The 25,412-nt window shown below is 43.7% G+C and overlaps 1 protein-coding gene across 1 annotated transcript in view; it reads left to right on the top strand.

Moving 5' to 3' along the window:
* The first annotated feature begins 1,131 nt into the window (after positions 1-1,131).
* Positions 1,132-25,412, top strand: part of SAXO1 (stabilizer of axonemal microtubules 1) — a 94,518-nt gene continuing 70,237 nt past the window's right edge. The window contains exon 1 of the mRNA XM_082843597.1: positions 1,132-1,184. Within this exon, the coding sequence (XP_082699723.1) occupies positions 1,138-1,184 (47 nt within the window). The 5' untranslated portion in view covers positions 1,132-1,137. The remainder of the gene's footprint in view (positions 1,185-25,412) is intronic.

Here is a 25,412-nt window from a genome sequence, read left to right as displayed (position 1 = left end):
TTGTCAATACTTGAAGCTCCCATGTCCCACAATGGGGAGGTCATCGTGTTTAATTCCAAACCACCCATCAGAGCAGTGTCTCCTGAGTTTGCTTTGTGATTCAAATCACCTGGCTTCTTGTTGCAACTAGGGTCCCAGATTAGAGTTACTGATGCCAGTGGTTTCTAGGTAGGCTCTGCAGTGGTTCTCAGGGTCAGGTGAGCTGAAGAAACACTATAATAGGGGAAGGCTGGTTATAGAGAGGGCAAAATAATCTCCCAAACTGTGCTTCTTAAAGCGTGGCCCCTGGCCTAGCGGCATCCGAGTGGCTCAGAACCTGCTAGGGCCACTGAATCAGAAACTCGGGGGTAGGGTGTGGCTATCTGGCTTTTATCAAGCCAGGTGATTCTGATGCACACGGAAACTTGAGGACCACTGCCCCGGCATCATTACTATCACCTGGGGCAGTGATTGAGCACCCACTTGAGCAGTCAAGGCCGAGGCGCCCTGAAACTGCTTTGTTCTCAGAGTGCGAGGTCTGTGTGAAGAGCTGAAGGCATCGATTTCCACAAGGAAGATCTGGAAATGGATGCCTTTCTATACCAAGGGGCACCATGGATCCTAGAGATAGAAAATGCCACCCAGTGTGATGAAGGTGGGGTTTTCGGCCTTTTTGCCCAAGTGAGCAGGGCGTTTGCTGACTTGTGCACCCACGAGCTTTCCAAAGTCGTCACAGTCTTCGCTTTTCCCGAGGTTTCAACAAGGCCCAATGGGGGACCTTGGTCCTGGGCCTGCCAAGCAAGCCTCTGCAACATTCCTGACCTCACAGGTGCACCCGCGGCCCTGGTGACGTCACAGAGGCCCAGCGGGCCTGGGGCGGGCAGAGGCGGGGCCGGTGCGTGGAGGGGCCGGGGCGGTGCGTGCAGGGGGCGGTCTCCCGGGCCCGCGTGGTCCACGCTCTGTTCTGCCCCGGTGCAAGGCCGGCTCAGGGAAGGAAACGGAAGACCGGAGTTTGCAAAAGGGTCACTTAAGTTTTCTCTGGAGTCAGTATTCAGGATATTTGCCAAGACCCAGGCGACTCGGCGCGCCCCCTGCGAGGCGGTCGGCGTCTAGGAGGCAGCGGCGTGGGATGCCCTGCGCCGGCCTCCAGGCCTGTGCATGGCCCCGATGAAGAGGAAGTGCATCTGCGACCTGTGCTCCTGCGGGTAAGGCGGCTGCGCCCGCACCTAGGGCCCAGGAACCTGGAATTTCAGACTCTGAAAGCTAGGCTGAGCCCTGACCCTGAGCTTCGAGATCAGGCAACACCACGGTGGGTGCGTCCACTTGTCGGCGGCCTCTTTTAGGCTGCTAACTGTTGTTAGCAGTTAACGCGTCGCGTTGAATCAGGCCCGATGAACGTGGCTGTTCTCAGGCCTTCTCCGTTTTCCTTCCTGCCGAGAGCTGCGCGGACGTTGAAAATGGGCACAGACCCGCGGAGTTTGTGCTCCCCTCCCTGCAGCCTAGAGAGTGTCAGACAAGGATAGAAACCCCCCTGGCCAGGTTGGGCCAAGTCTTGCATCTTTTGTTGGTCTCCTTTTGGGGAAGAGGAATCCTTTCATGTAACTGAATTTCTCATTCAGAGAAATTCTTACTACTTAGGAGTGTAAGGTATTCTAAAACTCATGTCCACACTGGTATAGAGTTGAACAAGAATAAGGAAAGGAAATTAGTTTTGCGCTCCCTTGTCCTGGCCTTGCCAGGTGTCTCTCCTGACCATTGCCTTTATTAAAACTATGCTTGGGTGAAGCAGGTGGTTCCAGGGAGAAATCCCGGGTTTTAGTCAAAGTTCTGCCGCTGACTCCTTTCCTGAATCTCACAACGCCTGAGGTGCTTCTTTCACCTCCTTCTTAGGACATGTAAGAATTGCTGGGCTTGAGGACAGCACAGGAGCAACAGAAAAGAGGGGCGGCTCTGGGGTCAGCCCTCATGGGCTGTTGTTCATTGTGGGGTCTTGGGCAGGTAACTGAACTTCTCCAGGATTCTCTAAGTAGTCAATGAGATAATGTGTGTGAGACTCCTGCTAATGGGTTGTGCTTAAAATATGTTAGCATCTGGAAAGCTGCAAAAAACACTTGCTAACTTTGTTATGTGAATATTGAAAATGTCATCAGTAGTGGGGAGAATTAAAGGGAACTGTAGTAACTGGGTGAGAAATCTTACACATCTCTGGCATCAGTGGGTGGTTCTCAACCGTGGCTGCCCCCTAGAGTCAGCTGGGGAGCTTTAAAGTGATACTGGTTTCCCAGGCTGTTAAATCATCCTCTCTGAGGGTGGGCCCCACCAGCAGTCTTTCGGTGATTTCCCCATTTGCCAGGATTGGGAACCGCTGAACTAGATCACATAGAAACATGGGTCCTGCTTTTTAAGGTTGGTTAGGGGGATCCAGAGCAGTGTTTTAATCTAGGGCTAATTTTCCACACGACTGAGGCAAAACCTCTACGGCTCACCCCCTGCTGGGGCCCTTTACATACCCTCGCGTCTCTTCTTGAGGTATTGAGTTATTCAGGTAGGACTGGGGCTTAATTTGCTCCCTTGAGGACATTGGGATTGAAATATCTGATACAGTCTCCATCTTTGCCCAGTATGCATTCCAGTTAGGAAGCCAGGAATGCTCATTGAAGAGGTACAGAGGGTATGCAGTGAGAAGTCTCCGTCCTGTCCCTGTAGTAGGGGACGTTCCTTCTCTGTTTCTCCTTCACCCCTGAAAAGGGGCTGTTTCCCATTGGATGCAGAGTCTGTCCATGGGTCTCTTCTTTGCTTCCTCCTCCTCCTCCTGTACCTACCCCTCTACTCTGATTTCAGTCAGGGGTCTCTGGTTTGACTCTCACACCCCTCAGCCTCTCTTCTCTTATTTCAGTCTCCTTTCACTTCTCAGAGTGCTTGTTGGTCCATCTGGTTATCTCATCAACCTCAACTTCAACAACCTTCAGATAGTCACCACGTTCCCTTTCTCCAGTATCTGTCCCATTAATGGTGCATTCTATTGTCCATTTACCCTGGGTGTATTTATTTATTTATTTTAAAATTAATTTTTATTGGAGTATAGTTGATTTACAATGTGTGTTAGTTTTAGGTATACGGCAAAGTGAATCAGTCATCCATATATCCACTCTTTTTTAGATCCTATTCCCATATACGTCATTACAGAGTATTGAGTAGAGTTCCCTATACTATACAGTAGGTTCTTATTAGTTATCTATTTTATGTATAGTAGTGGTATAGTAGTGTGTATATGTCAATCCCAGTCTCCCAATTTATCCCTCCCCTCCCCTTTCCCCCTTGGTAACCGTAAGTTTGTTTTCTACATCTGTGACTCTATTTCTGTTTTGTAAACAAGTTCATTTGTACCTTTTTTTGTTTAGATTCCACATATAAGTGATATCATATGATATTTGTCTTTCTCTGTCTGACCTACTTCACTCAGTATGACAATCTCTAGGTCCATCCATGTTGCTGCAAATGGCATTCTTTCATTCTTTTTTATGGCTGAGTAATATTCCATTGTATATATGTACCACATGTTCTTTATCCATTCATCTGTCTATGGTTAGTTACATTTAGGTTGCTTCCATGTCCTGGTTTTTGTAAATAGTTCTGCAGTGAACACTGGGGTGCATGTATCTTTCTGAATTATGGTTTTCTCTGGATATATGCCCAGGATTGGGATTGCTGGACCATATGGTAGCTCTATTTTTAGTTTTTTAAGGAACCTCCATACTGTTCTCCATAGTGGTTGTACCAATTTACATTCCCACCAACAGTGTAAGAGGATTCCCTTTTTTCCACAGCTTCTCTAGCATTTACTGTTTGTAGACATTTAGGTGATGGCCATTGTGACTGGCGTGAGGTGATAACTCATTGTAGTTTTAACAGTTTTTTTTTTTTTTTGGCTGCATTGGGTCCTCGTTGCTGCGCGCAGGCTTTCTCTTGTTGTGGCGAGTGGAGGCTACTCTTCATTGCGGTGCGCAGGCTTCTCATTGCAGTGGCTTCTCTTGTTGTGGAGCATGGGCTCTATGCACATGGGCTTCAGTAGTTGCAGCACGTGGGCTCAGTAGTTGTGGCATGTGGGCCCTAGAGCATGCAGGCTTCAGTAGTTGTGGCTTGTGGGCTCTAGAGTGCACATTCAGTAGTTGTGGTGCATGGGCTTAGTTGCCCCGCGGCACATGGGATCTTCCTGGACAAGGGATTGAACCCATGTCCCCTGCATTGGCAGGTGGATTCTTAACCACTGTGCCACCAGGGAAGTCCCCCTCATTGTAGTTTTGATTTGCATTTCTCTAATAATTACTGATGTTGAGCATCTTTTCACGTGCTTTTTGGCCATCTGTATGTCTTTTTTTGAGAAATGCCTGTCTAGATCTTTTGCCAATTTTTTTCAGTGGGTTGTTTGTTTTTTTGATGTTGAACTGCATGAGGTGTTTGTAAATTTTGGAGATTAATCCCTTGTCAGGATTAATTTGCAAATTTTTTTCTCATTCTGTGGGTTGTCTTTTTGTTTTGTTTATGATTTCTTTGCTGTGCAAAAGCTTTTGAGTTTAATTAGATCCCATTTGTTTATTTTTGTTTTTATTTTTATTACTCTAGGAGGTGGATCAAAAAAGATCTTGCCACGATTTATGTCACAGTGTGTTCTGCCTATGTTTTCCTCTAAGAGTTTTATAGTTTCCGGTCTTACATTTAGGTCTTTAATTCATTTTGAGTTTATTTTTGTATATCATGTTAGAGACTGTTCTAATTTCATTCTTTTATGTGTAGCTGTCCAGTTTTCTCAGCATCACTTATTGAAGAGACTGTCTTTCTCCATTGTATATTCTTGCCTCCTTTGTCATAGACTAGGTTACCATAGGTATGTGAGTTTATCTCTGGATTTTCTATCCTGTTCCATTGATCTATATTTCTGTTTTAGTGCAAGTACCATACTGTCTTGATTACTGTAGCTTTGTAGTATTGTCTGAAGTCAGGGAGCCTGATTCTTCCAGGTCCATTTTTCTTTCTCAAGTTTGCTTTGGCTATTTGGAGTCTTTTGTGTTTTCATATAAATTGTAAACTTTTTTTTCTAATTCTGTGAAAAATGCTATTGGTAATTTGATAGGGATTGCATTGAATCTGTCAGTTACTTTGTGTAGTATAGTCATTTTGACAATATTCTTCCAATCCAAGAACATGGTCTGTCTCTCCATCTGTTTGTGTCATCTTCAGTTTCTTTCATCAGTATCTTATAGTTTTCTGAGTACAGGTCTTTGCCTCCTTAGGTAGGTTTATTCCTAGCTATTTTATTCTTTTTGATGTGATGATAAATGGGATTATTTCTTTAATTTCTCTTTCTTATCTTTCATTGTTAGTGTATAGGAATGCAAGAGAGTTCTGTGTATTAATTTTGTATCCTGCAATTTTACCAGATTCATTGATGAGCTCTAGTAGTTTTCTGGTAGCATCTTGAGGATTTTCTATGTATATTATCATGTCATCTGCAAACAGTGACAGTTTTACTTCTTATTTTCCAATTTGAATTCCTTTTATTTCCTTTTCTTCTCTGATTGCTATGGCTAGGACTTCCAAAACTATGTTGAATAAAAGTGGCTAGGTGGACATCCTTGTCTTTTTATCCTGGGTTTAAAAATTTGAATCATCTCTTATCCTCCACCATCCCCAGTATTCATATCATCTCCAAAGTCTCGAACCATCCTCTTTTGAAATCTATATTGGTTCCTTCCTTTTTATTCTCATTGTTCTCCCCTTGGGTCTCTAATTTTTATGTTTGGAAACTGGTCCTAATGTACCTTTCTAGTTCTCTCCATGACCCCCTTACATAAAACCACTCATACTGGATTGGGCTTCCATACTGGATTGGGCATCCCCTAAGCAGACCTTGTGACCCTCCCCATCTCTTTTCCCCTACCCTTACTGCCCCTTTTCTAAAATGCTTGTGTCGCCTCCTCCTGTTGCATGATCTTTTAAGGCCCTGCATCTGTTGCCTATCTCAGTAATCGAGCCCCGTAGCTCCCCTTTGGAGAGGGACCCCATTTTCTGTTAATGGTTCTAGTTATCTGTCTGCATGCTTTCTCCCCTCTTTCTGTACTCGTGGAAAGCAGAGCTCATGTTTTCTATTTGTGTGTGTGTGCTGTATAATACTAACACACTGTTCTCCACAGAGCAGTCAAAACATATCCTTTTGAATAAATAGATGGATTTTGTTCGTCAAGGTGTTATACCGGAATGGATTAGGGAGCCTGGGTTTACAGCTGTGCTGTCCCGTAGGTTAGCCACTAGCAACATGTGGCAACTTCATCTAAATTGTTTGAAATTCAATAAAATATACTCAGTCACGTGTGTAGCCACATTCCAAACACTCAGTAGCTATGCATGTGCAGTGACTACTCTATTGCACAGTGCAAATAGGGAGCATTTCCATCATTGCAGAGTTACACTGGACAACCCTGACCTAGAGTCTCATTATTTGGAAGGCTTCCTCCTCACTCCCAATTAAATCTGCTTAGAAATGGGTTGGGAAGGAATGAGAGGAATTATATAGGTGTTCTCAAAGCTTTAGAACTCGAAGATTTTTTACTTTGCCAGCCTGAGATTATGGGAAAAAGTGATGAGAAATCTGGAGGAAGAGCATGTGTGAAGATGAACACTACTGGTCAGAGGAGAGAGTGTTTCAGTGGGAGAGGGGAGCCTGGGGTTTCTGAGTGAGTCATTTGATCTCCCAGGGCTTCAGTTCCTCCAAGTTTTTAAAATCAGGAGACTTGTGGAGGCTCTTGGGACTGCCAGGGAGGGAAGGAAGCCCACATCTCTTTCTTCCTCTTCCACTGCATTTTCCTCCTGAGGCTTTGTTTGAGCAAATAGTTCTTTAATGTCCTTTCAAGTTTAATTTTTAAAAAAAATTTATTTATTTTTGGCTGCATTGGGTCTTTGTTGCTGCACACAGGCTTTCTCTAGTTGCGGCGAGCGGGGGCTACTCTTCGTTGCGGTGCGCGGGCTTTTTGTTGCGGTGGCTTCTTCTGTTGCGGAGCACGGGCTTGAGGCACACAGGCTCAGTAGTTGTGGTGCACGGGCTTAATTGCTCCGTGGCATGTGGGATCTTCCCAGACCAGGACTTGAACCTGTGTCCCCTGCATTGGCAGGCAGATTATTAACCAGGGCACCACCACGGAAGTCCTCAACTTTAACTTTGGAAGACTCTGTTCTTGTTACTGGGGAGGCTCAGGATGCACACGGATAGCTGGATAGGTAGCCGTCCTCTGTGGGAGCAGCTGTCAGAGGCTCGAGGAATGGGCAGCGCTCTTGGAGCCAGTTCTTTCTTTTGGCCACAAGATGGCAGCCTTCTCCCAACCAAGTCTCACTGCTAGATCAGCCTAAAGGGAAAACAACACCTCGTTCTGGGTTTTTCTTCAGCGTAATTTTTTATAGATTTACCTTAAGTTTTATAGAATGAGCAATTAGAGTTTAAGGCCCAGCAGAGCTCAGGAAGTGGTATACCTTGAGAGTAGATCACAGATGACAAAGTGAAGGTGTTGCAAATATCTAAATCTGGAGATTCCAACCCCTCATAAAACTTTTTAATGAGCTTTGCAGGTTTTAAAAAACCAGGCGCATTTTCCTGAATTAAGCTCAAGGCTTTCCATCCACAGCAGCACTCCACTTGACAATCAAGATCTGGCGATCGGTATTATTACCATAAAGTGTTATAATCTCTTTTCAGTGCGATCAATGCCAAGTAAGCAAAAATATTCATGAGTTGTAGAGATACAGTAATGGAACAGTTTAAAAATTGTTTCTAGCCATCCTATCACTTAATCATCTTGACACAACAGAGCTACATTGGGGGATTTGAGTGTTTTATTGTAGTCACCTTACTTTTGTATATGAGACAATAAGCTCATCTGAATGTCCCCAGTACTTCTTGTTACTGAAAAAAAGGCCACCTTTCACAGTTTTCAGTATTATACTACCTTACGTTTCTGTAGTGTTTCAAAAATTTTAAAAGCACTTTCTTATACATTATTATCTTTCGGGATTGGCAGGGGTGGGGGGTGGTCCCTCAACATGGGGAGCATTGCTTAGCTTGGAAATTTGATTCCTTGATCTTAGCCTTCATTTTCCCTGGGGATGTTTTCTGTTTACTGAGCTGTTCTTGTCCCAGATTACTAAATTTGCAACTGGGGGTGGGGAGGAGGAGGGTTCTGGGGAGGGCTGTAGATAAAATAAATTGCTAATTAGCTTTTTTTGTTGTTTTTTAAATAAATTTATTTATTTTCGTTGCTATGCACAGGCTTTCTCTAGTTGTGGCGAGCATTGCGGTGCACGCGGGCTTCTCATTGCGGTGGCCCCTCCCATTGCGGGGCACGGGCTCCAGGCATGCAGGCCTCAGTAGTTGAGGCATGCGGGCTTCAGTAATTGTGGAGCACGGGCTCAGTTGCTCCGCGGCGTGTGGGATTCTCCCGGACCAGGGCTCAAACCCGTGTCCCCTGCATTGGCAGGCAGATTCTCAACCACCGAGCCACCAGGGAAGTCCTGCTTATTAGCTTTTTAAATCTCAAAGGGATCTTAGCAGTCTCTAGCTCTTCTTATTTTACAGATAAGGAGTTTGAAGCATTGAGGTTAATTTTAATATACAAAAACACATTTTGTTAAGCTTTAGGCACAGTTAGGTCAACAATTAAATTTTTTTCATCTTTTATTGTGTATCAGACTCTGCTAGATGTTACAATTCAGTCTATGATCTGTTTTCAAGTCACACTGGGTAATTTTTGAGCGTAGATTATAACGGAAAGGTTCCTGTCCATTTGAGAAATATTACCTGATGTAAAAAAAGAGGTGTAATTCTAAAAGCCTTTTAGTAAAGTAATATAAATAGCAAATCTCTCTCCTGAGATTAAGATGTAGTAACAGTACTTTTTCTGAAATTCTTGTAAAAAAAAATTGTGGTTAATCAAGGGATTGATACAGCTTACTTTTATATCTGATTATTTTATGGCTTGCAGTGCACTGTTTTAAAGACTTTGTGCAATCTTGCAGGAAATTCCAGGACTGGGTAATGTATCATGAAATATTTATGTAGCATTGGTAGTATGTGCAGCATTTCATAAAAAAGGTAGTCCCATAGAGGACTTGCAAATTGTTGAAAAGGATGTGAATTTGGCCTTTTCACAGACCTTGGGGAGGAAGGTGATCTCAGGGGCAGCCATGTATCTGCAACTTAAATCAGTTATGTTAACCAGGGAGGAACTTGTTATTTTAATTTTGGAAAATATTTTCTTCACATCGATGGAAATTTCCTTAACCTTAGATTTTATTTTCTTAGAGTCTCTGTTATAAATTAAGAGGAAGGAAAAAAAATCGAGGAGTTGGTTTGATATTACATGTTTCAAGAAGAATTCTTGTTTTTAATTTAAATAAAATTGACTTCATAAATTCTGATTAAGAGAAAAAGACAAAGAACAGCTTTTAATAGATGCTTGCTGGTGACTTTTTATCTTTAACAGAATCCAGATAGAGAAGCCAGGACAAAAAAAAAAAAATCTTTCACTTTAACACTGAATTATTTTTATTGTAGAACTTATGCACTTGAATGTTATATGCTCATCAAAAATAATGGTATTTTTGTGATATCAGAATTAATATTTGTTTGTATATACCCTTAATCTTGTAAAATGAGTATAAGTCAGTATACATAATTAGTCAAATTTCAGATATTAGGAAATTGCTGAGTACAGCTTAGTAGTAATTCAAATTAGTCGTTAAAATGATCTCCTCAGTCTTAGAGTTTCTAAGCGGATGAGTTTAGAGAACCCCACTCCAATTCCATTCTGCCCTGGGTAGTTTTAAACACCCTTCCCTCCATCGATATTAAAATATCTTAGACTGGCCTTCAGGTGATAAAGTTCATTTGAGGAGATGACATGTCCCATGGGGGGAAAGCATAGCTAAGCTACAAATGAACGAGATGAATACAATAAGTGACGTAGGATTTCAGAGGTGGGACAAATCACACTGGGAGGGGGTACTGTGCAAGCTATAGGAAGGGGAAATGATATGCTTGGGGTGGTCAGGAAAGTAAGCTCCAGGGTCAGGCTGCCTGGTTTTGAATCCTGGCTCTGCCGCTTTGTAACTGTGCAAGCTTGTGCAAGTTGAAAACAGGGGTAATAACTATACCTTAGCAGGCGGGGCAAGCTCTGAAGGAAAATGTTATGTTGGTGAGGGCTTGTCTCCACCAGCTGCAGAGGCCTGGGAGGCAGAGACATGGAGACATCACACCCACGTTGAGGGCTCAGGCCTGAAGCGGGGGATCATACCAGAAGCTCCATGGAGGCAGGTTGCACGGGGGCCCATCCATGCCTCAGAATGTGAGCTCACGCAGCAAAGAGAGCCACTGACGGGTTGGAGCAGGCGAATAACAGATAAAGCACTCTTCTCCCCAGAAGAAGTACTTAAAGGAGCAGCATTTCCCTCTCTCGCTGTCTCTCTCTCTTCTCTTTTTCTGTTAAAATAGATGTCCAGTGTCTGAATCAGAGCGACGTTAAGCCTGTTATTCAGTTAGATCTCCAGAATGGATTTGTAGTTCATTAATATATTTTTTAAAAATGTATAATCTCCACTCTATTCTTGGCATTTAAAAAAATTCAACAAATAATTTATTGATGAATTTAGTATGAGAGCCAGCTGAGTATAGGTGTTAGCACAGGTCGTGAAGCCAGACCACCTGGGTTCAAATCCCAGCCTTTCCACTCGCCAGCTGTGTCTCGTTGACCCATCTTACAGCACAGTCTCCTGTGTGCCGCAGGGTCCTCATCTGTAAAATGCAGATGACAGCAGAGCCTACTTCATAGGGTTGTTGTGAGGCTTATGTCCTTATTAAGCAAACAGAACAATGCCTGGCGTCCATTGGAAGGCATAGATAAGTGTTACTATTTAAATATAAATAAGATGCCGGTCTGTGTTCTAGGTCATGAGGTTCTGGGAGGTGTGAACAAGATCTCTGCTCTCATGAAGAGCTTGCACTCTAGGGGAGAGTGTTAATTTTGTTTATTCACTGGTAGGTAGTGAAAAATGCTCTGCAGAGAATGAAAGCAGAGTGATGTGCTGAAGTGCTTGGGGACCTTGATTAAATGTGGAGGATATAGGGATGGTCTGCAAAGATTGAATCTGCTCTTGACAGATTGAATCTGCCCTTGTAGGGCCGTCTGCCCTTGAGTCCAGCAATGATTATACTTCTCAAGCTCCGACTGACATTAACAAACATTAAGGTTGAGTTTCTGTTCAGTTTAGAGCTTTCCAAGTCTTAAATACAATGACCCAGGGATTAAAGGCATCCTCACTGCATAGCATACTCTACCATTCTGTTCTGGAGTTTTCTTTACGGGCTCATTCAGAATAACTTTGAAGTATCTGTGATTGTTTCTCTAAAAGGAAACGACAGTGTTTCTAAATGGCTGTCAAGTTAACCACTTAGCCAGATATATCCATGTATTTTAGATATCCAGGATATCCAAAAGCCCCTCCTTCTTATGTTAACAAATTGAGTTGTAAGGTAAAGAACAAGTTAAATTTCTGCCTGTGCTGGTCAGTTACTTAGTTTAGAAACGTTACCATTTACGTGATTATTTTTAAAAATCAAAACTTTTCCTCTTAAACTACCATTTTCTCTTTCAAGTATATCTCAACTCTGTTCTCCAAATAAAGTCTACATAAATCTGTGAACAAGAGCTCAAGATGAAAAGCAAAGAATTGCCTGAATCCCTTGTTTTGTATCCTGCTTCAAATGGGAGGGCAGTGGGTAGTGTTAAGGAAAGAATTTGGGACAGTGAGTCAGAATGTCTGCATTCTAGTCCTGGTTTTGATTAATGATAAAGTTTGTGAACTTGTTCAGGTCCTTTAACATCTCTGGGCTTCTAAAAATCAGTGATCATCCGTTTTGTTTTTTGATAATAGTATTGTTAAAGAACAAATAGTATTTTTTTTTAATAAATTCATTTAATTTTATTTTTGGCTGCTTTGGGTCTTCGTTGCTGTGCACAGGCTTCCTCTAGTTGCGGTGAGTGGGGGCTACTTTTCGTTGTGGTGCACGGACTTCTCATTGCGGTGGCTTCTCTTGTTGCGGAGCACGGGCTCTAGCTGCACAGGCTTCAGTAGTTGTGGCTCGTGGGCTCTAGAGCTCAGGCTCAGTAGTTGTGGCGGACGGGCTTAGTTGCTCCGTGGCATGTGGGATCTTCCAGGACCAGGGCTCAAACCCATGTCCTCTGCATTGGCAGGTGGATTCTTATCCACTGCGCCACCAGGGAAGCCCAGTATTTGTTTTTTAATAATGGGGTATCTCATTGTGGCTTTGCTTTGCATTTGCCTGATGATTTGTGATGTTGAACATTTTTTTCCATGTATCTGTGTCTATTCAAGTCCTAGGCCCATTTTGAAATCAAGTTATTCTTTTTGCTATCGAGTTATATGAGTTCCTTAGGTATTTTGGAAGTTACCCCTTATTGGATATATATTTTCTCCCATTCTGTGTGCCTTTTCACACTGTTGGTGGGAATGCAAAGTGGTGCAGCCATTATGGAAAACAGTATGGTGGGTTCTTCAAAAAGCAAGAATAGAGCTACCATATGATCCAGCAGTCCCAGTTCTGGGTATTTATCCAAAAGGATTGGTATCAGGATCTTGAAGAGATCTTAGCACTCTCATGTTTGTTACAGCAGTATTCACAATAGCCACGATGTGGAAGCAACCTAAATGTCCACTGATGCATGAACGGATAAAGAAGATATTGTACATATACATAATAAAATATTCTTTAGTTTAAAAAACCAAGGAAATGCTGTAATATGTGACAGCATGGATGGACCTCAAGGATGTTATGCTAAGTAAAATAAAATGTGATTCTCCTCATCCTGTTGTCTAAAATAGTCAAATTTATAGAATTAAAAAGTGGAATGGTGGTTGCCAGGGATGAGGGGAGGGGGAAATGGGGAGTTTCTAATCAACACATATAATTTCAGTTGTATAAGGTGAATAAGTTTTAGAAATCTGCTGTACAGCATTGTACCTGTAGTCATCAGTAGTGTACTGTGCACTGAATATTTAGAGGATAGATCTAAAGTTCTCTATAGATCTAAAGATCTAAAGTGTGATAAGTGCTCTTATCACAATAAAACTAAAATTAAAAATTAATGATCTTCAGACAGTGAGGTAGCCCCTATTTTTTTAAAATATGTATTTATTTGGTTGCACTGGGTTTTAGTTGTGGCAGGCAGGCTCCTTAGTTGTGGCAGACGGGTTCCTTAGTTGCAGCATGAGAACTCTTAGTTGCGGCATGCATGTGGGATCTAGTTCCCTGACCAGGGATCGAACCTGGGCCCCCTGTATTGGGAGAGCGGAGTCTTATCCACTGCACCACCAGGGAAGTCCCAATGCAGTAGCCCCTATTGTCCATAACAGCTTTTTTTTCTAGACCCAGAGAATTTCCATCTCAGGGTTCTGAAGGTGTCTGCAGAGGTCTCCTGGGGCCTCTGTTGGTGATCTCGGAGAAGTGAGGGAAAAGTGGAGATGTGTCACAGAGCTGAAGATGGACAGATGTTCTCTTGAGTTTGCCAAAAATTACTCAGTAGCTGCTGAGAATGAATGTCTTTCTCAGGCCCCGTTGTGGCCTAGTGTGATCTTGGGGGCATGTCTTATCTGGCTTCCTCTCAGCACTCTGCACCTCTGCCATGTGTGGCTGCCCAGCCCTTGCTTTACACTGCTTACCGTTTCAGGTAACCAAAGAGACTGAGTAGAATTCAGTGTACTGTTTCCACATTTCAAGGGGAAGAGGGCCTGGTTGGATCAGCCTGTGACCTGGTTCCTCTGGCATCCGGGGTCCTTCCTCTTAGTCCAGTCAGCTGAGCTGTGGGAGTTACATGATAAAAACTGGGCAGTTTGGGGAGGGGGCTGTTTTGTATAAGAGCGAATGGGTAGGAAGAAGAATGATTAGGAGACATGAATAGCTTCTTGAAGACTCTTGCCGAGATATCCTTGAAGATGAAGTTGGTGAAAGATGGATTGGATGATAGTATAATGAGGTGGATTCCTAGCTCATTGAACAAGCAGGCCCATTAGAGTGTTGACTGATGGCTTTTTGCCTACTTGGAACAATATCACTAGTACCATGCCACAGGACTCCATCATTAGCTCTGTCAGTTCCACATTTTTATCAAAACTTGGACGAAGACATAGAAGTCATCCTTATCAAATGTACCGAAAACACAAAATGAGAAGAAGATAGCAAGTGACAGACGACAGAGTCAAAATTCAAACTTATCTTGACCGGCTGGAATGCAGGGCCCAAAACCAAGCCGAGACTTAACAAGAGTAAACATGAAGTTCTACATTTGGGATGAAAAATCAGTTCTACACATTCATAATGGGAGAGGTTTGTCTTGGCCATAGTTTGTGAAAAGGTCTTGGGGGTTTTCCTTAACCACAAGTTTCATATGATCTTGATGGTATGATGTGACTGATAAGAAACATTAACTTCGTTTCATGCTAAATGACAGTAGGGTGTCCAAGTCAGCAGATGTAATTACTTCGTTGGACTCGGGCTTGATCCGATCACAACTGAAGGTTGCTTTTCCATTTGGGCACTGTATTTTTAAAAGCCTACCAGCAAGTGATCACGAAGGCCGGGTTGTGGGGAATGCATCTGGAAGTGAGAGAACTTGAACTTGACAGGGTCAGTAGACGGATAGACAGTCAACGAGGCTATATTCTGCAGAGGGGGGTCTGTACTTGTTCTGGGTTGTTCAGAGGGTAGAACTAGGACCACGGAGTGGTCGCTTCAGGCAAGCTTATCCGAGGTGAATACGAAGAAAGAAGAGTTTTGTAGCAGTTAGAACCGTAGGGACTTGAAGGGGACTGCCTTTCGCCCTTGAGCTGGGCATGCGCCTGTTGGGATGCTGTGGAAAGGATTCCTGCTTGGACAGGAGCTTTGACGAAAGGATCTCTAGGGTCCCTTTCAGCGCTGAAAACCCAGATTTCTGGAAGGGGAGCATACCATTTATTTTAATATGATGATTGAACTTGAAAGACTACTGCAGGGGAAAGAACTATGGGTACATGTGATATGAAGAATAAGCTGAGATCCATATGTGCCTGAAAAACCAAGGACGTTGAGGGTTATTAAGACGTTTATATTTAATGCGTAAAGCACATGTGCAGGCTTGAGCCGCCTGTCTCCATCCGCTGCTCCTTCTGAACCTGCCTCATGACTCGGTGCCCCTTCTTTTCTGAGAGCCCTTTGATAACCTTCGGATAATGTATAAAGGAGCTTCATTTTTTGCTTCCGTAACTTTCCCTGATTATGTCTACGTGTAGAAGTTCATGTTTAGGAGGCTTTTGTGGGCTAGCCTGGGACGCTAGCCATCACATGAAGCAATACTTTTGTGGGAAATGTATTTCAAGTCCAACAAGCAGTGTATGGACTTTTGAAACGTGTTGCATTGCAATGCCGGAGAGACCCATGCTTCTTTTGCCTTGTGACGATTCACTGCACACCACCTTGGGGCCTTTTCTAAGCTGGGCTGTGGGCTTGAAAGCCCCTCCTTGCTCCTTGCTGCCAATGATGGCAGTTCCTGAAATTCTAACACTTCCATGAATCAAGCCTTCCTGTTTCTCTTCTACTGCTCTATTTAGAAATGGATTTTATTAAGGTGCTTTCTTCCCCAAAAGGACTTTGGGGGATCTTAAGTAATGTCACATAATGCAGTACCATAGGAAAGAAAAACATGGTGCCTAGGTCCAAGTCTTCCATCCCCGTAGCGCACTTGGGTGCCTTCTCTGAGTCCTTATAGTGTGTGGATTTAGGGTCTCTGTTTTGCTGTCCTTAGCTTCTCAAGCTTCTAGTCCCTGCATAAGGTGTAGGAACTTGGTGTGGCTATCTTTTAATGATGATGCTGGTACTAACGAGAGCTTTTAAGATGGTTATAGTATTCAGAATTCTTGGTTGAAGCAACTTAAATGGACACTGACTGGCTTAAGCAGGTTTAAACAAATGAAAAGCTGTAGTGCAATGCACAGAATGATGGGGAAGGGTGGAGAGCCGAGGATGGCAGATGGGAAGGTATAGAAGAGGCCAGGAGGCCAGAGCCACAGCCCAAGTCATTCTCCAGAGACCATCTGGTGAGGACGCTGCAGATGTAGCTTCTGCCCCTGGACATAGCGCTGGCCCTGCCGATGTCACTCCTCTAGAGCAAATTCTTCACTCTCACCCCACTTTGTATTTGTTTATTTTTGCATCACTTGTTCTATATTAAAATTTCCAGGTGGGTGTTTCTGATTTGTTGTGCTTGGGTCACGTGCTCAGGCCTCACTGTGGACTTGGGTGTTGGGAGGCGTGTTTTATGTTTTGGTTTCTGGAGGTGGCCACTGCCTCTCACAAGATGAACATGGTTGGGAGTTCCTTAAAGGAAGGGTTTCGGATGTTAGGCAGTTAAAAAAAGAAATTGCTGAAAATTAACTTGTTTACATTTCAGTACCAACTTAGGAAAATAGAATTAGCTCAGGGTTTCTCAGCTGTGGCACGTTTTGGTATTTTTGACGTGGAGGTCTGTCCCGTGCATGGTAGGACGTTGAGCGGCATTCCTGGCCTCTGGCCACTAGATGTCGGTGGCAGCCACCCAGGTGTGACAATAAAAAATGCTTTCAGTTATCTCCACATGTTCCCTGGGGGGTAAAATCCGCCTGGCTGAGAATCACTGGGCTAGAGGCATTCTCAAACCACGGACTATGATTTGATAGCCTTGCAATGACGACTGTAGTACAGGAATGGATCTTATACTACTGTCCTTGGAGAGAGACAAAGCTTTCCCCACCTGGTGCCCTTCAGACATGCGAATGTCTGAAATTGCAGTGTTCTTCAACTTAAGAATCCGCTGGAGAGCCCTTTGAAAGACGTGCATTCCTGGGCCCTGCCTCTGTATAGTTTGATTCTGTGGGCCTGAGGGTCCAGGGATCTGCAAGTTTTAACAATGAACCCTCGTGATTCTGATGCAGGTGGGCTACGGACCACACGTTAAGAAACGCATAGCTCCTACGTGGAGTATTGGCCTCAAGAATAAAAGGCATGTGTTTCTTTAAGGAGAAGAGACATGGTTTTGAGGCTTTCAGATCTTTTCAGTTGTTGATTAAAAAGAAGCAAGGTAAAGATGTAGTCTGTTCTTACAGGAGTTTTTGGCAAGGGTTGTTTGGAAGCAGCCTTGACATGTGATGCGGGCACTCATCGCTCTCCATCGCCATCAGCGAGAAGTGTCTTCTGTTTGGAGCTCTGACTTGCCTCTCAGTTCCCCTTGGGAAAGGACCTTTCACTTCAACCGCCACCGCCCCCCATAAGTATTAGTCAAACCTCGCAGGGAGGTTTTTAATGCTTTCCAGTTCTCCCTGGCCTGTCTAGGGGTCTTGTTCACGGACGCCCTAACCTCCACAGGAGCAGAGTCAGCATCACTGGCTTCATTCTGCCTGTGGAGCCTCCACGGTGGGAGGTCCCACATTCTAATTGTGGGTGGAGGAGACATCTGGTAATACCTGCGACACAGCTGTGGCCCTCCTGAGCCTCTGCGCTCTTCTCTCAGGAAGCCTTAAATCTGAGCAAGAAGATCCCACCCACAGACACAGCATCTTGCAGTTTTCTACCATGTTTGGGGGGCAGGGTGCTTACTTGAGCTCCTTGGTTCTCTTTTCACTTCTGCTCTGGCTGGGACTAGACACAATGCTATTTCTGACAGCAGTTTTTCTAAAACTCGGATCACGTGGCTTTGGTTCAAAGCCTTTGGTAGTTCAAAGCCCGTTGATCAGAGAACCAACTCTCCATCATTCAAGACCCTACGCTGCCTTTCCTGCTATTCCCTACCGTTCACCCTGTGTTCCAGGCTCCCCAAGCTGTGCTGACACCCTGTATACTAACTATACTCGGAATGCTAACTATTCTATCACCCTGTTTTCCAGGCTCATCAGACTGTTCTACAGACTAGCGTGCAATACCCGGTTCACAAATGGGGAGCTTGCCAAATATTTTTCCTCCAAAAAGGAATTGGTTGCTAAAATGTGATATTTCCCAATTTTTAAGAAGTCTGGACTTTGTTTCTCTTGAAAAAGTAAAAGATGTGACAGTTACCATTGCCCACATTCCGAAGTGGTGACCGTCTTGCTCTTGCCCCAAGCTGGGGCTTGTTCTCTCCATAGTGTCCTTGGATAAAGGGAAGGGGAAGAGCCGTGAAACTTTACCTTCCCATATCCCACAAGAGGGCAATATAATCTCTCAAAAAGTCAAAGTTGCAGAAGCTGCTAGCCTGGCCCTGTCACCGTAGTGAAGTTATTTGGGCGCCCACCTGCGTTTTGCATGCCGAGTGGGCTTGCAGCAGGCTGTGTGCTCTTGTTCACCCTTGCACGAACTCCTTTCCCCTCCAGATCTTAAGCAGTTAATCTGAAAGCCAGTTTGAGCTAAGCGTGTGCAGGCAGGGCCTATGGTTAGCTTCGGGAGCTGCCTCTCAGCCTGGGTGGAGGTCGTGGAGGTCTGATGGAGGCTGATGAGGCAGGATTGTTTCTGGGAAAATGCCTGATCCGTGGAGGCAGCCTAGCATGTTTCGGCAGTGCTTCTCCCTGGCACGGAATCTTGCTTGTCAGCACCCCAAGAGCTGAGCCGTCACCCCTGGGCGTGCCTTAACACTAACCAGGCCAACAGAGACGGATGCGTGAACCCAAATGTCTATTTCTCAATTTAGAATGAGACGTATCTGCCGAGGGGGCCTAGAAACTCAGTTTTGCTGGCCAGAGTGTACTTTCCTTTTAGAAGAATTGAGAGTAGAAGCCAAAATACAGTTGCCAGGTTGCTTGTCTGCATTCTGAGCAAGGGGAGTGCTCTGATTTGCTCATTGGGAGGTCCCCTTGGGATGTTCTGACGCCCCCGCCTGTAGTGAGGGGCTGGCTGTGTGGAGCATCTCTGCCAGGCTTCCTTATGGGAGCAGTGCTATGGGTGCCTTCCCATGTTTGCCTCTGACTCAGTCTGCGCCCTGCCCCTGTGGTCTGTGCCAGATATAAAAGTCAGTAGATAACGCCATAAGTTATTAAATTACATTCGCATGTGCCATTTTTTACTTCAGGTCCTGTTTACGTCTTAGCTATTACAGATGATTTTTTTTCTTGTTTTTGGCCGCGCCCTGCGCCATGTGGGATCTTAGTTCCCCGACCAGGGATTGAACCTGCAACCCCGGCAGTGGAAGCGCGGAGTCTTAACCACTGGACCACCAGGGACATCCCGTATTACAAATGATTTTATTAATTTAGGCCTAAGTATTTTGGGCGGTGTTAGGGTTGAGGCCCCTTAGCACCTTTGAGTGTACCTGAAGATATCTGCAAAGGTTTAAGAAAATAAAACTAGCTCTTAACTGCATATGGTGACTTAAGTACAGCTAAGTGAAAACAAAGGTTCCAAATCTTACTTTCTCTTTTGGCTTTCTTCTCTTTGCTTGCCTTTGGTTCAAACAACAAAGTGGCTCATCTTTGCCTCATTGTTTCCTCTCATTTCTTTTTTATCCATCCTAAATGCTGGTAATATTTGCAGTGGTTTAATAAGAATGTGGGGCTTCCCTGGTGGCGCAGTGGTTGAGAGTCTGCCTGCCGATGCAGGGGACACGGGTTCGTGCCCCGGTCCGGGAAGATCCCACGTGCCGTGAGCCATGGCCGCTGAGCCTGCGCGTCTGGAGCCTGTGCTCCGCAATGGGAGAGGCCACAACAGTGAGAGGCCTGTGTACCGAAAAAAAAAAAAAAAAAAAAAGAGAATGTGGAAGTATGGAAAAGTGGGGGAAGAGAAAGAGCATATATGGAATAATTGGGTCTTGGGTTTTTAAAAAACTGGCTGTTAAACTTGTAAATTTTTTTCTGTGTCAGTTTGGGTTGAATAAATAGCCACATGACATTAGGTAAAGTTAATACTGAATTAAAGATACCTACGTACTAGCCTATGAATCCTATGTTTGCCTTCATTTTCCACTAATTTGCCTTCAGTCAGAAAGGATGTTGACCCAGCCTCGGGTCTTACAGTCTAAGACTTAGTTCTGGACAGGTGAGGGGTGTGAGTGCTGACTGGGAAACGTTTCTGGTCATTTTCACTCCTGTGCTCAGTTTAGTTGATGGGGAATCTCCATAGGCTCCAGGGTGTGTCTCCTTGGGTCCGTTTGTTGCTAAAGTCACCCATGGTCCTTGGGCTCTCAGTGCAAAGGGAGGAAGAGACACGTGTGTGTTGATGCTGTGACTGTGCCCATCCCTGCCTCCCTCATCAGAGAGGGGGCCATGGCTCGGATGCCTCCTTGGATAGTTCTAGAGGATTTGCAGAAATAGGACTGTTAAAAAATGAGTTATTTGCTACTGAAGTCCATTTGGCATGTATTTAAATGCCTTTTGATGCTCTGACGTTTGCTTGAGTTTCATGGCACTATGTAGATAAGTAGAAGACTTAATTCCTATTTCTATAGAGTTTAAAATTTATGCAGTTTTGTCATGTACATAAAACAATGAGAGAGCAATGCAGGACGGCATAGTGTAGTGACTAGGGTAGGGATTCTGGAGTTAGACAGACTTGCATTTATTTATTATTAATTAATTAATCAATGTTTGGCTGAGTTGGGTCTTCATTGCTGCGCACGGGCTTTCTCTAGTTGCGGCAAGCGGGGGCTGCTCTTCGTTGCGGTGCGCAGGCTTCTCATTGCAGTGGCTTCTCTTGTTGCGGAGCATGGGCTCTAGGCGCGTGGGCTTCAGTAGTTGTGGCGCACAGGCTTAGTTGCTCCGCGGCATGTGGGATCTTCCCGGACCAGGGCTCAAAAATGTGTCCCCTGCATTGGCAGGCGGATTCTTAACCACTGCGCCACCAGGGAAGCCCCCTGCATTTATTTGTAACCTTTCTGTGTCTTAGTTCCTTGATACAGTAAAAAATTATATGAGATAATGTATGTAGAGCATTTAGCCTAGAGCCTGGCATGTGGTTAAAAGTTCAATATGTGGTAGATAATCATAGTAATTGGGTCTAATAAAATGTTTCTTTATGCCCTTTTATTGAGAAGGGAAGGGTTTTCCATGTTTACTGCTCAGGTAAATCACTTTGAAAGAAAATTTCCTAAAATACTGTTATATACCATTTCTATTACTTTAATAAACTTTTTCTGTGATGACAGAAATATGGACCCATTGATCCTCTCTTAAAAAGTGCCTTGTTTGAAGTCAGTGTGCCTGCCTGTAATTGTTTTTTTAATCCCTGTTTTTTAATAAGCTGCTTCTGTTCTGGAGAATCAGCTAACCAAACAATGTATACAAAGGAGTCAAGTAAAGGGCCTGCAGGAGGCCTCATAAGTCAGCTCTGGGAGATCTTCAGTGTTGGGGGTACTCCAACTGCTCCCACCTTCTTGGCCGTGCTCTGAAAGATTGGGGTTTCTAGAAGCGTGGAATGTGGCTACATGGAGTGTTTGTATAGTAGGACCAGAAGTGTAAAGAAACAGTGAGTAGCCCCTGCATCATCTTTATTCCCATCTGAGGTGAGCATGATGGAAAGTCTGATTCATAAGCAGGCAGGAAATGGGGGTTCCAGCCCTCATACTGTCAGGGCTGCCTCTCCACGGAATGCGGCTTTCATTGCCCTAGGAGGTCTTCAGAGCTACTGAGGTACTTTAGACCCTCCTGGGAAGAGTAAGGTGCAGAATGAGTGAAAATGAACTTACTACATCTCAACTTCACATAAGATTTTTTTTTAGGTTAATAATGTTCATTTGTAAACCAACACCCCCCTGACCCCCAAAAACTTTAATGGACTTTGCTTCTTGAAAGAGTGAATATTCTCTTTTGAAGGTGATGGAAATTGCATGAGTAAAGGAAAATCTGACTGGCTTTGGTAATGAAAGAGTGTAAGAAAGTCAGGATTTCTCACAGCTGTTTTAGTAGGCAGAGTGCTTGCACTTGGGGAATAACACCACAAGAAATCTTGATTTTCTCTGATACTCGTTCCATTTTGTTCTGTGTACTCCTCTCCTCACAGATTTAAATACCAAATTGCTTCTCTTACTTCACAGTTTCCACCTGGGGTCTCAGGAGTTTGCAGAGAGCCAAAAAAGCATCTGCTGTTTCCCCCACATCTTAGAACTGGGGGCTTCTTTGTGAGCTGTTTATGTCATCATCGCTATATCTCTGGGTATTCCTAGTTGAGTTTTTAGTGTCAGCTGAAGCTGGAATCTCAGAAGTGGTGGGTCTCCTCTCCCCCTGCTTAAAAACCAACATCATCTTGGAGAGTTTTCTGCTGTGATGCTTTGGGGCGACTTAATTTTTGAAAATCCCTTTTGACCTTTCTCATCTCTGCTGGGATTTTTTTTTCTTTTCTTTTTTTTTAAATTTGGAAGATTTTTAAAAATAAAGATTATTTTTTCCTCTGCAGATACAGAAAATAGCTTTAGTGTAACCTTGTCAGCATCAGTCTTTTATTCTCTGAACACAGAGAGGAAAAGGACGGGCAATAAAGATAAGATTCAGTTCTGTCTGCCGGAGCTGTGTGGCCCTGATTAAAATGAAGCATCTTTGTTTATTTGAAGGTAAAATATGGATTTTTGTTGGGAAATAAGTTTGCATGTATGAAATTTGGCCATTTTGACTAAACTGATCCATCAATTAGCTGGATGATGAATTGCTTTTGATTTGGGGATTAATGAATTTTGGGTCTTGTCATCAGCGTTCACCTAGCTGAGGGTCTAAGTTGCATGCGTGTTCAAAAGTGCTTCCAGAGAGCTGGCCTGTCCTTGGAAAGGTCCCCACAATGGCTAGGGCACACTTCCCTCTCCTCAACTCCCCTTTTTAAACCATTATTGGAAAGATTTTTTTCTTTTTACAGTTTTTTCCCTAGCTTTATTGAAGTATAATTGACAAATAAAACTGAGATATTTAAAATATACATCATGATGGTTTGATATACATTGTGAAAGGATTCCTCCCATCTAGTTAATTAATGTATCCATCACCTCACATATTTATCTTTTTTATTTGTAAGAACATTAAGTTTCACTCTTAGCAAATTTCAGTTTTACAATATAGTGTTATCAACTATCGTCATAATGTTATACATGAGCTCCTTAGACCGTATTCATCTTAGAGCTGGAAGTTTGTAAGTTTGTACCTTTTACCAACCTCTCCCTATTTTTCCTACCTCCCGTCCCTGGCAACCACTTTTCTACTCTGTTTCTATGAGTTTGACTTTTGACTTCGTTGTTCTACATATAAGTGTTATCATGTCCTAGTTATCTTTCTCTGCCTGGCTTAATTCCCTGAATATAATTCCTTCAAGGTCCATCCATGTTGTCACAGACGGCAGGGTTTCCTTCTTTCTCATGGCTGAGTAATATTCTACTGTGTACAGATACCACATTTTCTTTGTCCATTCATCGTTTGATGGACACTTAGGTTGTTTCGATGCCTTGGATATTGTGAATAGTGCTGCATTGAATGTGGGCGTGCAGATATCTCTGATATCCTGTTTTCACTTCCTTTGGATGTATAACCAGAGTGAAATTGCTGGATCATATGGTAGGTCTATTTTGAACTTTTTGAGGAACTTCCATGCAGTATTCCATAGTGACTGCACCAATTTACATTCCGTGCCCCCCAACTCCATTTGTCCCATTCTTCACCCTCTGACACCACAGGTGAGCTGAGTGCCATCACAGTAACAGCTTGCCGGGGGTGAGAGATCGGACATGAGACGTGGGAAAATGTCTTACAGGTCCCTGTGGTCCTTCTATCACATCCCCTTCCTAGCTGTCCGCTGCCCCATCCTTCAGGAGTTCAGTGTCCTGTGGCTGTGCAAAGACCCCCAGTGAGACCCAGGGCTGCCTGCCCCCCTGTGTCCCAGGCTCTACCATTACTTCTCCTTTCTTTCCTGACTTTGAAATGCCCTTTTGTTATGTGCAACTTGCATTTTACTTGTTTGATGACTGACTTATGGTTATATTTCCATAAGGACAGTGGCACATAGTAGTCACTCAATGAGTATTTGCATGAATAAATGAATAATTAGTCTATTGATGGAAAGCAACCTGACTATACTAATCTGTCTTAAAATACAAATGACTGCCCCAAATCTTTCATCATTATTATTTGAAGCATTCTAGGGAATTTAGGCTTGAGTTTGCAGCATTTGTACTATTAATTTATTTTTCAGAACTTTAAGATTTAAGAAAAAAAATTTTAAAGGGAATACAGGTTCATGACTAAAAAGTTTAAATAGTCCCCCAGTTCCTTTTGCCTAAGGCACCACTGTTTTTGGTTTCTTATGTATCTTTTCTGAGAGTTTCTATAAATATACAAGCATATGTACAAATTGCAGCCTACTTTTTAAATAATATGAGACGTAACATGCCCATTTGTTATCCTCTGTTAATGTAAGGCCCTGACCAAATGGGTCGCCTGACTCCTTCCCCTCAGCCATTCCCAAATAGGCCATATATTTGTCCTTAAAATTCATCTCATTCAGAATTGTGTTTTAGGGTTAACTTTACCTTTATTTCTTTTTTTAAAATGTATTTTTAATTCATTTCATTGTTTTTCACCTTACTGTTAATCAAGACTTTAAAAAAAATTAATTAATTAATTATTTTATTTATGTTTGGCTGTGTTGGGTCTTTGTTGCTGTGCGTGGGCTTTCTCTCGTTGCGGCTAGCCGGGGCTACTCTTCGTTGCGGTGCCCGGGCTTCTCATTGCGGTGGCTTCTCTTGTTGCAGAGCACGGGCTCTAGGTGCACGGGCTTCAGTAGTTGTGGCGTGTGGGCTCAGCAGTTGTGGCACATGGGCTTAGTTGCTCCGCAGCATGTGGGATCTTCCCGGACCAGAGTTTGAACCCATGTGCCCTGCATTGGCAGGCAGATTCTTAACCACTGCGTCACCAGGGAAGTCCGTACCTTTATTTCTTTATACCACTGTAGTATTTAGGACAAGGTTTGACCACATGTGTTAGAAAATGTGAAATGGCAGTGGCTTACACAAGAGAAAAGCTTGTTTTTCTTTCCCCGAAGAGAAATCCAGGGTTAATAGGGCAGCTCACAAGGTCAGGGACCTGGGATCTTTCTGTCTTCATGACTCGCCCTCTCTAGTGCTTTGCCTCATAATCGAATATGGCTGTTTAACCTCCAGCCATTACATCCATATTCTGGGCAGCAGGAAAGGGTAGTCTCCTTTAACCCCCAAATCACGTACACTTCACAGAAGTGTCATACAAGCCTTTCTAGCTGGTGCAGCTAAAAATTGGGGATTCTGTTACCACAGAAGAAGGGGAATATAGATAATGGGGTAGGTAGCTACTAGCATTTTCTGCCACAATCACTCAACTCTTCAAATATAGTGGTGACC

The sequence above is a fragment of the Leucopleurus acutus genome (genome assembly GCF_964270905.1).
Source record: "Leucopleurus acutus genome assembly, chromosome: 7".
In the NCBI taxonomy this organism is placed as follows: domain Eukaryota; kingdom Metazoa; phylum Chordata; class Mammalia; order Artiodactyla; family Delphinidae; genus Leucopleurus; species Leucopleurus acutus.
Note: the sequence above shows the minus strand (reverse complement) of the source record. Positions and strands in the feature narration are given on the sequence as shown.